The sequence below is a fragment of the Lynx rufus genome, unplaced genomic scaffold, assembly GCF_022079265.1.
Source record: "Lynx rufus isolate CCGP_SWC_20201006 ecotype Redwood Valley unplaced genomic scaffold, mLynRuf1.p SCAF_2, whole genome shotgun sequence".
NCBI lineage: Eukaryota > Metazoa > Chordata > Mammalia > Carnivora > Felidae > Lynx > Lynx rufus.
Genome location: NW_025814834.1, coordinates 191,651,833 through 191,666,413, shown reverse-complemented (window position 1 = coordinate 191,666,413; position 14,581 = coordinate 191,651,833). Strand labels below are relative to the sequence as shown.

The 14,581-nt window shown below is 54.2% G+C and overlaps 1 protein-coding gene across 1 annotated transcript; it reads left to right on the top strand.

The window, feature by feature from the left end:
- Positions 1–261: 261 nt before the first annotated feature.
- On the top strand, positions 262–13,253 carry MFSD2A (MFSD2 lysolipid transporter A, lysophospholipid). The gene is made up of 14 exons (XM_047085708.1): positions 262–484; positions 1,986–2,117; positions 3,572–3,696; positions 7,811–7,934; positions 8,069–8,147; positions 8,504–8,661; positions 9,057–9,147; positions 9,267–9,388; positions 9,623–9,706; positions 10,134–10,217; positions 10,316–10,428; positions 10,837–10,980; positions 11,071–11,247; positions 12,118–13,253. Exons 1-14 carry the CDS (start codon positions 392–394, stop codon positions 12,179–12,181), a joined length of 1,590 nt encoding a protein of 529 aa, XP_046941664.1. The 5' UTR covers positions 262–391; the 3' UTR covers positions 12,182–13,253.
- The last annotated feature ends 1,328 nt before the right edge of the window (positions 13,254–14,581 follow it).

Below are 14,581 nucleotides of genomic sequence, written 5' to 3'. Positions count from 1 at the left end.
TGCGTGTCAGGTGGGTCTCCCGGTCTTCTCCGGGGTTTGCGAGGAGCACGCGCAGCCGGATGCCGGCTTTTGAGAACGTGGCTCAGTGGCAGAGAGGCTGGGAGGCTTAGGCAGGCGGGAGAGCCGCCAGGCGGGCGAGGAGATTGGCTGCAGGCAGGGCAGCCGGCTCGGCGATTGGATCAGAGTGGGCAGGGCCGGGCCTTTAAGAGGCGCGAGGGGGCGTGCAGGGGAGTGTGCGCCTCGCCCGCCCGCCGGGTTTACTAGCGAGAGGCGGCCGTGGCGGCGGCGGCGGCGGCGGCGGCGGCCACGACGGGAGTCCCAGCAGAGCGGAGTCCCGCGGAGCAGAGGCGCATCCCGGCTTTCCGGTCCCAGGCGGCGTGGCCCGCGGGTCATGGCCAAGGGAGAGGGCTCCGAGAGCGGCTCCGCGGCGGGGCTGCTGCCCACCGGCATCCTCCAAGCCACTGAACGGCCGGCCCAGGTGAAGGTGAGGACCCCCCCTCACCGCCCCCCCCACCCCCCCGGGCGGAGGGCTAGGGGTGAGAGCAAGCTGAGATGGGGACGTCGAGGAAGAGGTTTGGTTCCGGACGCCTCGGGCTAGCCGGGGACAGGCTAGCCCAGTGGCAGGGGAGGGCCCGGGTGTACCGGCCTTGGGGACAGGGGGTGATGGAGAGGATTTGTAGACGCCCCCTTTTGCTCATCCCCACCCCGCCTCTCCGCCGAGCGGCCGCGCCGGCAGCTTCACGTGGTGCCTGGCTGTGTTCAGCCGGTTTCCGTTCTTCTGTGACGAGCGGTTTAGGATTGCCGCCCTGGAAGCCAGAGACCCCAGAAATCCGGGAAACTCCCCTTAATTCCCCATCTCTCAGCCCCTACTCCCCACCCCCACATGCCCGCGCTGGCACCTCAACTCTGCGGTGAGGGCCGCTCAAGTTCATTCATAAGAACAAGGGCTCTCTGCTCTTAAAAGAGCAGCACTTCCGAGAGAGAGAGAGGCCCTTGTGTGAGTGTGGGTGTTGATGAGCGCGCCCTGCTTTGCGTGTCCTGACCTTCGACCCCATCCCCAGCTCTCTGGACCTAGTGAAGGACCCATTTGAATCAGGCGACTCCAGGGGGAGATCCCAGGCAATAGGTACCTGCCTGGGAGGTGACTGCCGTTTCCTTTTAGTTTTATTAAGTGATCCTTGCAAGGAGCGGAGTGTGTGTGTGGGGTGGGGGTGGGGGGGAGCAATTATGCTCTAATATGAGTAATCTTCACTTTCCTGGGCAAACTCAATCTCTCTAGTGCCCCACCCAGATAGGGCCCAGCCCTGTACCTAGAGGCCTTTCCTCCCCTCTCCAAGGTTCCCTAGGAACTGGGGATGGGGAATAGCAAGAGGGAGGGTAGGACAGCTCCCGGGTTTGCCTCAAGCTCTGGCTGACTACAGGGGCCAGGGTCGCTCTGGGACAGATGGAAGGAACAGCTGTGCCCCCAGCCAGCTGGGCTGGGCCCCTCACCCAGTAGGCAGGTGGGTCCTGGCCTCTGAACTAGGGCGGGAGCAGGGGCTGGGCTTAGGCGGCTCTTGGCAGCCGGAGGATTTTCAGGTTGTGACGGTTGGTGGTGCCTGGTGGGGACAGGTCCACAGGTCTGCTGCTGGAGCATGCTCCCCCTCCAACTGGAACAGAGCATGGTTGGAACCCTACGGGAAGTTGTTGTTGTTGTTGTTGTTTGTTTTGTTTTTAGGGATGGTGGGCTGCTAAATTAACTCAGAATCTGGGGGTAGGGTGGCTTAGGGGCCACTTCCTTGGTATGGAATCCCCTTTTCCAGCTTCCTAAGATAGAGAATACCTTTCTTTTCTTGTAGGAAGTGAGATCACCCTGGGTGGGAACAGGGCAAGGTAGACTTGTTCCTCCTGGCAGAGTGGATCAGAAGAATGGTCCTGCCTCTGGAACCTTCTAGGATGGAGGCCAGGATCCTGGGTCTCTTTTCATCCTTTCCTCTTCTTCCCAGAAGGAACCAAAGAAGAAACAACAGTTGTCCATTTGCAACAAGCTTTGCTATGCAGTTGGGGGGGCCCCCTACCAGGTGACGGGCTGTGCCCTGGGGTTCTTCCTGCAGATCTACCTGTTGGATGTGGCTCAGGTAAGTGGGGCTGAGCCCACCAGGGCTCCTCCAGCATCCTGAGGTGGGAGGGTAGATACGTTCAGTTTTCCCCATCTGTGAAATGGGACTGGGAATCCCTACTTTGCTGCCTCTCAGAGTCAGCTGTAGATAAGAAATAAGAAGGCTTGCTTTGGAAAGTATTCAGCAGGGGAGTCTATCTGCCCCAGGAGTCTTAGTTGGCAAGGTCAGGCAACTTCTTGCCTGGCAAGAGCAACAGAGCCTGGAGGGGCAGACAGTGGTGTGAGAAAGAATGGAGCCTGCTGGTGACCGTGTTCTTAGAAGAGACTGGCACACCGTGTCCCCAGCTGGACAACAGTCAGCTGGCCCAGCTCAGGGGCTGGTAGATGTTGCCAGGCTTGTACATAAGCTGTTTCCCACCTTCACCTGAGAGGCCGAGGCATGTCAGTGGGCAGAGAGGCCCCCAAGTGCTGAGCTAGGTTAAGGCACCCAGTGCACAGGGTCTTTGACTGAGAGAGGTACTTAGGGTGAAGCAGGGTTCTTCTCTGTTCTGAGAAGCTTTGGCCAGCAGCCTGGCATCCTGAGAATTCACCTTGTCTGGATGGGAGAGTGGGAGGCTCAACAGCCACTGCAGGCAAAGCATCTTCATTGTATCCATTTCTAGGTGGGGAACACTGAGCCCCAGAAAGGACAAATAACTTCTTTCAAGCAGCTAGTTTTCCCATGGGCTGGGTCCTGAGTGGGGTACAAATATGAGGAACCTGCAATCAAAGTATAGAATTGTCTTCATGAGTGTGAGGTTAGGGAGAGTCAGTTTGGGGAAACTACAGTGTGAGAGAGGCCACCAGTTTCCCTATTTCCTGGAGCAAAAGCAATATAGTAGAGCCTTGATGGATGTAAGGAAGAGTCCAGAGAAACTATTTAGGCCTAAAAGGTTTGCAGGGAGGGGGACGGCTTCAGTGGATAGTCACAGGTCACTTTTTAAAAGCATCTAAAGATTCCTTTCCACATCCAAGATAGAGCTTGACCTGTAAGACAGGGATCTTAACTCCAGTCCTGTAAGATAGGGATCATAACTCCCATTATACAGATGGGGAAGTTGAGGCCCACTGTAGTCAAGTGAGCAAATGCTCATTTTGATACCAGGTGCTTGGCGCTCAGGGCTGTGAGAGGGAAGCAAGGAAGTGATTCTGGATTCATTCTAGTCAATGGGGAGTGTTTTCAAGGGCATTGGAAGGGAGTACATAAGGGAGCAGATCTGGGAAAACTTCTAAGGCACTCTGCACTGGCTGTTATCAGGGAGCTGTTATCATTATGAACAAGGCAAGAGAAGATGATGAAGGCCTGAGTGAGAGCAGCCCAGAGTCCCAAGGGCCTGGCTGAGATGGGGAGGGAGGCCCTGCTTTTGCCTACCATCAAGGGTTGAGATGAGTAGAAGGATGAAGGGGTCACCTTTTACCTGTTCCCCATTCCAGGTAGACCCTTTCTCTGCCTCCATCATCCTATTTGTGGGCCGAGCTTGGGATGCCTTCACAGACCCCCTCGTGGGCTTCTGCATTAGCAAATCTTCCTGGACCCGCCTGGGCCGCCTCATGCCCTGGTGAGTAAAAGAGGCTCCTCTGAGGTGGCAGAAGGCAGGGCTTCAGGCATGCCCACTAACTCTTGATCCTTCCATCTGACTTGTCACAGGCTGGGGGGTGAGAAGAAATGACGCAGAAAACCGAGTGTTGAAACCCAGCTGAGGCCTCAGCTGCCCCAGGCATGGGCACTGGGATGGATGCTCTGCCAACTCATTTCCCAGGCTGGCTAAATTGCCAGACTGAGCAGCTTCCCCTACACCAGGCCCCATTGCTCCCCAAAGTCCATTCCCTCCTGCGAAGCTGGAATTCTAACTCCTCCCCCTCAGTCATTATAGCGGCAGAGATAGTGCTGCATAGTGGTTGAGAGGTTATACTCGGAAGCCAGCCTGCCTGTGTTTCACCACTCACAGCTATGCAACCTTGGGCAAATCACTTAACATCTCTGAGCCTCAAGTTTTTCATCTGCAAAATGGAGATAATAATTATGCCTATCTCGTGCATTTATGGTGAGGATTAAATTTTTTTTTATATGTAAAGTACTTAGAACGGTGCTTGGCACATATTAAGTAATGTATAATTTGGCACCCCTTCAGAGTAGCTCCTGGTGGTCAAGGGTGGAGGGTAATACCAAGAATGGGATTTGCAGAACCATAATCTCTGGCCCCTGGGATGATGTAAACTACCTTTTCCCTTGATACAAAGCCTACACTACTCAGCCTCAGGCTATAGGGCAAAGTGGGGGGAGGTAGTACCACAGATCACACAGCCAAGGGAGACACACGGGACCAGCTGACAGTCTGGAGCTCTGGTTCTCTCCAGGACATCCTGCTTGGTGGGGGGAGGGGGGTGGACATACCCCTTTCATCTCCAGCCCATCCAGGCTCAAATGGGCGCCTTCCTGCCCCAGGGGTGCCCATACCTGGTCTCCGGCCTTCAAAGCTCTTCCCACAGCTCCCACTCCACCCCCACAACTTCCTTTCCCACGAGGCCCCCCTCCCACCACAATCGCACCAGCCCCTGGCTAAGGCCCAGATTGGGGCCTTTGATCCAGGCTGCAGGGCTGCGGGGGTGGGGGGGGGTGGATTTGTGGGGAGGGGGAGGGGGAGGGAGATGGCGATGGGATGGGGGTGGCTGCAAGGCAGGACCATCCGCCTCACCTGGACAGGCCGCCCAGGTAGGAGCCAGCCCACAAGGCTGGGCCCCAGACCCGAGTCCCTGGCAGCCTGTGGGAGGTGGGGCTCTGCTGCCACATCTCCTCATGAGGCACAGCCAATGGGAGAGAGCTACCCTGGACAGCCCCTTGCGGTGGCCGGCGGCAGCAGCTGGGTTACTTCCAGTCACATTCGGTTTCTCAGCTTCTCAGCGAAAGGAGAGGAAGGAGTGTTTGACGAAGGCTGACGGAAGGAGCCCTTGTTCTCCGAGTTGACGCGTGGATTCGGGAAGGAGGGGGGAGAGCAGAGAGGGAGAAAAGAGGAGGCCCTCCCTGTGGGAAGCAGGATCTGAGGGCCTGGAGCTGGGCAGGTGTGGCAGCCAGCCTGGTGAAGTTGCTGAGGGGCCTTCAGGCAGGTTTCTGACTTAGCACGGTGTCTGCGTACATGTCCTCACCTGTTCAGGTGGTAATTCTGGGTGATACTTCTTGAATGGTACCTCCACCCCTGTGTCTGAGCGCACGTTGGATCAGTGGGGGGCTGAGGGGCTTTTGTGTAGGCTATGGGACCTCCTCCTGGTCCATACCACAGCCAGGACCTAGGTCCCTCAGGCCCGGGACCCAGCCCCTTTTTGTGGTGCGGGTAGAGGCCGCGCCTTTCCGGGTTCATCAGCCCTGTGGCCCACTATCTTCTCAGGCCTCAGAGCAGCCCCTGCCCTTAGCCGGCACTTACATCCACCCCTCCGGCCAGGAAGACTTTGACAGATGCTCTCCCTGGAGTTCCCAAGGCCACGTGGTGAGAGGCAGAGTATCCACAGGGTCACAAGGGCAGGCTGGGATGCAGCAGGGCTGGGCCTGAGGTCTGATTCCCTGGCCGTGGACCTGTACTCTCCCGCTGGGCTTTCTGGTGTGGTAGTCACAGCGAGCACTTACTATGTCCCAAGCACTGTTCTACATTTTAGTATCAACTTATTAAAGTCTCAAAACTACTTCAGCTCTGTGAGATAGAACCAAAGTCCTTACGGTGGCCTGTAAGGACATGACCTGGTACTCCATGTCCTCCAACCCCATCTCCTAATCCCACCTCCTGTGCTCACTCCACTCCAGCCCCAGTAGCTCCTTGCTTCTCCTCAAACTTGCTTGAGCACCTCTGCACTGACTGTTCCTGCCCGACACACATTTGCCTCAGACAACTGCTCAAGGCCAACTCCCTCCTCTCAGCTGAGTCTTGGCACAGATATCAGCACCTCCATGAGGGCTACCCTGTCTGCTCTTGTCACCTCTACCCCCATACTCCTAATCCCCTTTAGACTGCTTTCTTTTCTCCATGGCACTTAATCACCTTCTAATACATAACCTTTTGAAAACTGTGGTAAAATATACACATAACATAAATTTTTGCCATTTTAACCATTAAAAAAAATTTTTTTTGCATTTTATTTATTTTTGATAGAGAGAGAGAGAGAGACAGAGCACAAGTGGGGGAGGGTCAGAGAAAGAGGGAGACACAGAATCCAAAGCAGGCTCCAGGCTCTGAGCTGTCAGCACGGAGCCCGACGCGGGGCTCGAACTCACAAACCGCGAGATCATGACCTGAGCCGAGGTCGGACGCTCAACCAACCGAGCCACCCAGGCACCCACCCCCCGCCATTGTAACCCCTTCAGTATCATCAAGGGTCTGGCCTCCTGCTCCGTGCTCAGGATTTCAGTCCAGGGCCACTGTTGAAGTCAGCCCTTCCGGGCTTGGCCATTAGCCTCTTCCCAGAGACCCTGGGGTGGGTAGATTTAGGGGGAGGAATTCTCATTGCTGTGCAACCATCACCACCATCCATCTCCAGAACTTTTGCATCTTCCCAAACTGAAACTCTGTCCCCATGAAAAAAATAATTCCCATACCTCCTTCCCCACAGCACCTGGCAACCACCACTGTACTCCCTGTCCCTGAACACCTACTCTAGGTGTCTTGAGAACAGGATCATGCAATATTTATCCTTTTGTGTCTGGCCCATTTCATTTACCACAATGTCCTCAGGGTCCATCTGGGTTGTAGCCTGTGTCAGACTTTCATTTCTTTTTAAGGCTGAATAATATATATAACTTTTAAATGATGCTTATTCTTCATTTGCCAACTAGAATGTAAGATCCACCAGGGCCATAGCTTTCGTCTGTTTCGTTCACTGGTAACATCCTAAGTAATAAGAATAGTGCTTAGCACGTTGCTGGCACTTGAATATCTTTTGAGTAAATGTGGAATGTAAGGTAGGTGCTGTTACTAGTGTCATTTTACAGATGAGAAAATGAGCCTCAGAGAAGTTAAATAACCTGTAAGGTATTTATAGTCACTGGTAGAGCCAGAATTGGGTTCCTGAAGTATGGATCCAGAGGGGTTTCTTTTAGCCGCTGCTCTTTGCTGCCTGTGTGTACTAATGACATGCAGTCGGTCCCTCCTGAGGTCTAACCGCTTTTGCGACGGTGTAGAATGCACAAGTGGGAAGGCACACATTTACATCCCGTTATAGTTATCTCACTAAGCCCAGTCCTTCCGCCTGGAGTCAGCCTCCCCTACCGCTGTGTGTGTGCCCACAGTGTGTGTGTATGTGTGCTGACTGTATGTGTGTGCGCGTAAGAACACTGGTATTGGGGTTGCTCCCTGCCACCCTACTACCCGAGGGTTAGCTGCCATTCTCAGTTCCCCCAGCCCATAGGAAGCCCTTGCCTCGGGAGCCCTCTCCACTGGGGAGATGTAGGCAAGATTCAGGGTCTGGCCTCCTGCTCTGTGCTCAGGATTTCAGTCCAGGGCCACTGTTGAAGTCAGCCCTTCCGGGCTTGGCCATTAGCCTCTTCCCAGAGACCCTGGGGTGGGTAGATTCAGGGGGAGGAATTTCCTTCCCGGCAGGCACCCTGTGGGACTACAGAGCAGTCCAGGCTGGGGCCCAGATCCTGGAGTTTTGGCATCCAGCCCCTACTCAGACCTTCCCCTTCCTCAGGATCATCTTCTCCACACCCCTGGCCATCATTGCTTACTTCCTCATCTGGTTCGTGCCTGACTTCCCACAGGGCCAGGCCCTGTGGTACCTGCTTTTCTATTGCCTGTTTGAGACACTGGTCACGGTGAGTGTGGGCACCTCCCCTGGGTGTCTGGTGGGGAGGAATGAGGGCAGTCCCTGGGGCCTCCAGGGTTGGTGCCCAAAGCCACATCTGCCTGTCCATCATCTGACTGGTCAAGGGCCTCTCTTCCATGCCAGTGTTTCCACGTTCCCTACTCAGCTCTCACGATGTTCATCAGCACAGAGCAGAGTGAGCGGGATTCTGCCACTGCGTATCGTAAGTCTCTCTCCAGCCCACTGATCCATCCACCGGGGACCGTGGGTCTATTGTTCCTGACCCTCCCGCCACATTTCTTCCCTTGCTGGGAGTGGGTGTAAAACCATCTCAAAAATAACTTGATCCTTTTATTGCTTTGGTGAGAACAGAGAGGTGCAGGGACTAGCCAGCCAGAGGTCATACAAAGCAAGGCCATAAGTTTAGGCCAAGGCGTCATCTGCCTCACCACCCTGTATCTACCCTCCTGGAGCTGCTACCATCACCTGGGGCTAGAACTGGGCATCTGTCCACCTGACCTTCCTCCCTGGGGGCCTACAAGCCACAAGGCCCCTCCAAAGGACCCTTTTACCATTCAGGAATGACCGTGGAGGTACTGGGCACCGTGCTGGGCACAGCGATCCAGGGGCAAATCGTGGGCCAAGCGGATACGCCTTGCCTCCAGGACCCCAATGGTTCTGCACTGGCTTCGGAAGGTACCAATCACACACAGAGCGCCACCTCACTCAAAGAAACGGTGAGGCCCTTGGCTGCACAGGGATCTGGGGAGATGAGGCACAATGGGGTGGTTTGCAGTCATCCTCAGCATAGTGAATATTGGGCATCTGCTCTACAAACTGTTAATATGCCCACTTTTCTGATAATTCTAAATAATTTGGCCAGGGTCATAGAACTAGTGATTTACAGAAACTAGATCTGGGGGAGCTCTCACACTCCATAGCCTGGCTTCTTAACATTCTGTTCCTCTGGACTTTGCCTAGCCATGGGAAGCAGCAGCCAGCCCAGGATAGTTCTCCCACTTCATCAGTGGAGACAGGCCCCAGAGAAGGGACTGGCCCACGGAGTGGAGCTGCTGAGAGTTGGGATGAGATCAGACTGATGGTCTCTATGTTGCCTTTATCCCCTTTGCAGCAAAATGCATACCTGCTGGCGGCAGGAGTTATTGCCTCCATCTATGTCATCTGTGCTGTCATCCTCACCCTGGGCGTGCGGGAGCAGAGAGGTGAGGGATCCCTGGGGAGCGGTGCAGGCCCCGGCGCTGCAGGGCTTTGTCCCTCTGCCTGGGCCTCAGGCTTTGGGAGGTGTCGCTGCTCCTTCCTCACTGTCCCCTCTGGCTCCCAGAACCCTATGAGACTCAGCAGGCTGAGCCGATGTCCTTTTTTCGGGGCCTCCGACTGGTCATGAGCCATGGCCCATATGTCAAACTTATTGCTGGCTTCCTCTTCACCTCCCTGGCTTTCATGGTGAGTGGGGGCCTGACATGCTCAGCCTGAGAGCAGGCAGTGGTGGGGAGTGGATGAGTGGGGGTTGAGGGGAGTGCAATAGGGGTGGGGTAAAACAAGGACTCAGTGACGAAGCCTGAGGGACAGATGGATTGGGGGTGGGGTGAGCAGAGGTCCCTGGAACATGGGGAAGCCTTGGCCTTGACCTCACGTCTTTCCTTACATTTCCTTTCCTATATGCTGCCCATCCCCCAGCTGGTGGAGGGGAACTTCGCCTTGTTTTGCACCTATACCTTGGGCTTCCGAAATGAATTCCAGAATCTGCTCCTGGCCATCATGGTGTGTGTGGGGCCCCGAGGGTGGGTAGGCAGCCTGGACTTCTAGATGGTTCTTTGGATAGTCAGAGGATATTTCCTGGACCGACTAAGATTAGGAGGGCTGAGGGAGGAATCTCAGAATCGTCAGTTGGATCTGACCTACAATTGCTTAGATAGGACTGTGAAAGATGTGGGGCAAGATATTCCAGTAGAGAACATAGCAGAAACCAAGAACTTTGAGAAGCTATGCTCAGCTGAGCTCAGAGAAGGCAGGAGATAAGATTGGGACTAGCTCTCAGCTCCCCTGGAGAGCCGTCAGTGGTGCCTGTCAGCTTTCTTACTGCCCAGATGGTGTCATCTGGCTGCTAGGAGTTTCTTTGAGGTCCTGGGAAGGGCAACAGGGGTTCATGACTAACCCACTTCCCTCACCCCCCACTGTGCATCCCCAGCTCTCGGCCACATTCACCATTCCCATCTGGCAGTGGTTCCTAACCCGATTTGGCAAGAAGACAGCAGTATACATTGGGATTTCAGTGAGTGGGGCTGAAGGGGTAGGGCCCGGACTGGGTTGGGGATTGCTGGTGGAAGTCTCCAGGCTGACCCATCTTCCCATACTCACCCCTTCTCCTAGTCAGCAGTGCCATTTCTCATCTTGGTGGCCTTCATGAAGAGTAATCTGATTATCACATACGTGGTAGCCGTGGCAGCCGGCATCAGTGTAGCAGCGGCCTTCTTACTACCCTGGTGAGTGTATATAGGCCCACCTGGCTATGTTTCCCAGCCCCCTAGCCCCTATTCTGAAACTCCTGGGGGACAATTCCGCAGGAACTTCTCCCGCAGACCATTCTGTGGGTCCAGGTTGGGGGTAGAACAAGTCTTCCCTGTACAGTTGCACTGGTTGTGAACTGTGCAAAAACACCTAATCAGGATGGGACATGGGGGGCTTAAATCTGGTTTGCACTCTACTTACCAAGCTGCACGCCTAGACTGGGGCAACATCCACGAAGTTGTGAACTTCACAGAGCTGTGTGCCCTGGGCCTACAAAGTCTCAGAGGGCCACCTCTTCTTACTGACACAGAGGCACCACATGGGCTAGCGGGGGCCCTGGAGTGCTGGGTGGGTGGGTCCTCATGGCTGCCACCACTCTGCAGGTCCATGCTGCCTGATGTCATTGACGACTTCCACTTGAAGCAGCCCCAGTCTCATGGAACCGAGCCCATCTTCTTCTCCTTCTACGTCTTCTTCACCAAGTTCGCCTCTGGAGTCTCATTGGGCATCTCCACCCTCAGTCTTGAGTGAGTGGGTGGGGTCTTGGAGCAGTGCTGGGCAGGGCTGGGCCCCAGGTGCCCTGCCCTCACCACTCCCCTGACCACTGGGTCCCACAGCTTTGCCGGGTACCAGACTCGTGGCTGCTCGCAGCCGGCACGTGTCAAGTTCACACTGAAGATGCTGGTGACCATAGCCCCCATAGTCCTCATCCTGCTAGGCCTGCTGCTCTTCAAGCTGTACCCCATTGATGAGGAGAAGCGGCAGCAGAACAAGAAGGACTTGCAGGCTCTGAGGTGAGAGCAGGGGGGTGGAGGAGGGGGCATCATCCAATCTAGCCCCTCAGCTCATGCCTCCTGTGGCCAAATCCTGACTTAACCTCCTGCCCATCTTCCCTCGATGGTTCCTGCTCTATTTCCCCTTCTCACTGCTGACTGATAATAATGTCAGCTGACATCTCTCTGATACTTAGCTGCATGCCGGTCACTGTGCTGGCTCGTTTTACATTTATTCATTCAACAGATACTTATTGGAAACCTACTATGTGACCGGCATTGCTCTAGTGAATGAAACAAACAGAATCTCTGCCTTCGTGGAGTTTACATTTTAGGGAATGGGCATTCATGATCTCCTACAGTTCTTCAACAACCCCAGGTGTCAGGAGATTCCTACAATTCCCACTCGTTAGATGAAGAAACAGAGGCTTAGCCAGGAAGAGTAATTGGCCCAGCTGATAAGGAGTAGAACTGGGGTTTGCACCCTGACGTTCTCACTCCAGGGCCTGTATTCTTCACAGCTCTCTTGGTGTGCAGGGTCTCAGGTGTGGCCTGAGCCTGCCTTTCGGGAGACCAGAAGGCAGGGTCAAGTGAATCATGCCAGCCCAAGTCCAAAGTGTAGTTCCAGGGCTTGTAGTACCCTGTGGGCAATGAGAGTTGCAGACAGACCAACCGGCAGTTTCTGGGTTGAGAGAGGGAGTGAGCAAACTGTCCATATCCTATAGTTTAGACTCACCTGTACAGTTGCACTGGTTGTGAACTGTGTAAAAACACACCTGACAGCTGGCTAAGACTAGGGCCAAGGTCCTATGCGGAACAAGGCACAAGGCAGTTAGGGACAGGGAAGGGGTAAGGATGCTTCCTCCAACCCGTCTCCTTCGGCTCTTGCAGGGAAGAGGCCAGCAGCTCTGGCTGCTCTGACACAGACTCTACAGAGTTGGCCAGAATCCTCTAGGGTCTGCTGTGTTGCCCGAAGCCACCATCCACAGTGCCTGGGTCCCGGACCACAGAAGAAATCAGGACCTACTTGCCTGATCGCTGAATACCTGGTCTCCAGGTGCCAGGAAGGGAGCCAAAGACTTCAAGAGTAAGTGGTCCAGGATACCTCCTGTGCCTGCCACGGGGAGGGCTGTTCATATAGCCACCTGCCTCACGTCTGCCTGCCCATGGGGCCAAGCCCTGGGGCTGCTACTGTGAATATGCCAAGGACTGATCGGGCCTAGCCCGGAACACTAATGTGGAAACGTTTTATACAGAGACTAATTAATAACTTAATGACCATGTACATAGCAATGTGTGTGTATGTATATGTCTGTGAGCTATTAATGTTATTAATTTTGATAAAAGCTGGAAACCAGAGGTTCCTGTTTCTGTCTTTGCCCTCAGCCACTTTGCCCTGACCCCTTCTGTGCCAAGATGCAGATGGTGAGAGGGAACACTAAGCTGCAGGTGCCCCGGCGGGGAAGAATGTGTCTGGAGGTGTGATAACAGCATCGGCTAACATTTACTAAACCCCTATCTGTACCAGGCACAGTGTGGAGGCTTTACATTCACTTTGTTGGTGTTCACACTCAATCCTTGAAGCTGTCTTGCTATGTCAGGACTATTCCACTTTAAAGAGAAGAAAACTGAGCTCCAGTATAGAGAGGGACGTGGCTAAGGTCACATGGCCAAGAGTTACCGTACTGAAATATCATCCCAGGTCTGTGAGACTCCGGGACCTTAACCACCACTCTCCACTCCCCTGTGTCTGAGAGCGACCTGCTGGCTGTCAGACAGACAGGCTGCTCTGCCCAGGCCTGTGCCCTGTGCCTTCTGCTCTGTGCCTGCCTGAGCATGTGGAGCTGGCACATATCCTATGTGCTTGGGGCTGTGTGGGGTCCCGAGACCTGTGATTCTTTCCCCGTAGCTGTTAATGATGGTGTTGGAAAGTGAGACTGTAGCTGGCTGGGTTCGTGTGTCGGTTGAGGAAGGGTTCTCCCCATAGGTGTGCTGGTAAAAAACCACCTCTGGTGGGGAGGAGGCTGCTGGGGAAGACCTGGTTTATAGCGCTTGTCTGTTTCCATGGTGTAAATGCTCTTGCTGTAGCCAATTTCAGGTTACCTACCAATGGATGTACTAACAGAAGTTCCCAAAAATTTAACAGTCAGCTCTCTAGGAGCTTGCCCCCCAGCACATCACTGGGTCTCATACACTTAGGCCAAGCTGGCAGGATCAGGGGTACCGGTCCAGCTTCTCTATTTTATAGATGGATAAATGCAGGCCAGAGAAGAGAAGTGTGTGCTCTATTCAGGCTTGGTTTTTACTTTGGGTCTAGGGCTCCATTTTCGGAGGGAGCAGGGGAGGCTCCATTTTTGCTCTGAAGTTCTGCCAAGCCACTTTCATAAATTTATCAAGTGTTACTAACAGGCACAACCAGATGCATAATTTCTCTGTGAGGTGAGTCCATTATTATTCCCAGTTTACAGATAAGGAAGCTGAGGCACAGAAAAGTAACTTGTCCGAGGTCATCAGACAGAGGAGACGATGTTTGAATCCATTCTGTCTGGCTATAAGGCCAGTGCTCTCACCCACTACTTTAGGCCATTGTGTGAACCAAGAGTCTGGTCACCGCCAAGCCAGGTCCTGCTGCCTTTAGAGCTGCCATCTCAGGGTCAGGCTGCCTGGGCAGGCCAGGGGCCCTGGGCTCTGGGTTGGCCTTTGTAGTTGGAGTGCTCAGGGACTCAGATAATGTTTGCAGAAACCCACTCCTACCTCCCCTCTCCCTGTACTCCCAACACCCACCAAATCCTGTCTTTAAAAAAATAAAAATTATTTTAAACTTCCTAAACCACTCAAGCTTGCTTCTTTCCCATCCCTACAATTACTTATCCGGTCTCTCACCAGGAGGATTATACCAGCAGCCTCACTGGTCTCTGTCTTTGATTTGATCTCCTCACATTCCTTCTGTAAACTATCCAAGATAACCAAAGTGGCCATCCTATTTAGAAACCCTTCTGTGAGTCCCCATTGCTTTCAAGAGGAAGTCAGAGACCTTTGCTGATTTCCCCAGCGCCCCCAGGCCACCTGCCCAGCCCTGGAACATACTCTGGCCCCTGGTCCATCTGATAGACACTGGTCCAATACACCTTGGCTCCAGAATGCCTCTCTAAAGCAATTCCTGCACCTCTGTCCCTTGGGGCAGCTCTTGAGAATCCACACCCCTTCCACTTTAGTCTCCCATATTGAGCTCAGGGCTGGGCACGGTGGGGTGGGGCTTATGCAGCTGAGTTTTTAAACGCAAGCTCCAGCAAGAAGGCTTTGTGAGCCACACCCAACTGGCGCTGACCCACCATGATGCCTTTCTCTGGCCTCC

What these genes read in the sequence shown, in the direction of transcription:
- MFSD2A (XM_047085708.1), top strand. Translation starts at nt 392, where the DNA reads ATGGCCAAGGGAGAGGGCTCCGAGAGCGGCTCCGCGGCGGGGCTGCTG. An exon ending in ATCTGCTCCTGGCCATCATG is followed by an intron (nt 9,707 to 10,133) that starts GTGTGTGTGGGG and finishes GTGCATCCCCAG; the next exon opens with CTCTCGGCCACATTCACCAT. An exon ending in AAGGACTTGCAGGCTCTGAG is followed by an intron (nt 11,248 to 12,117) that starts GTGAGAGCAGGG and finishes CGGCTCTTGCAG; the next exon opens with GGAAGAGGCCAGCAGCTCTG.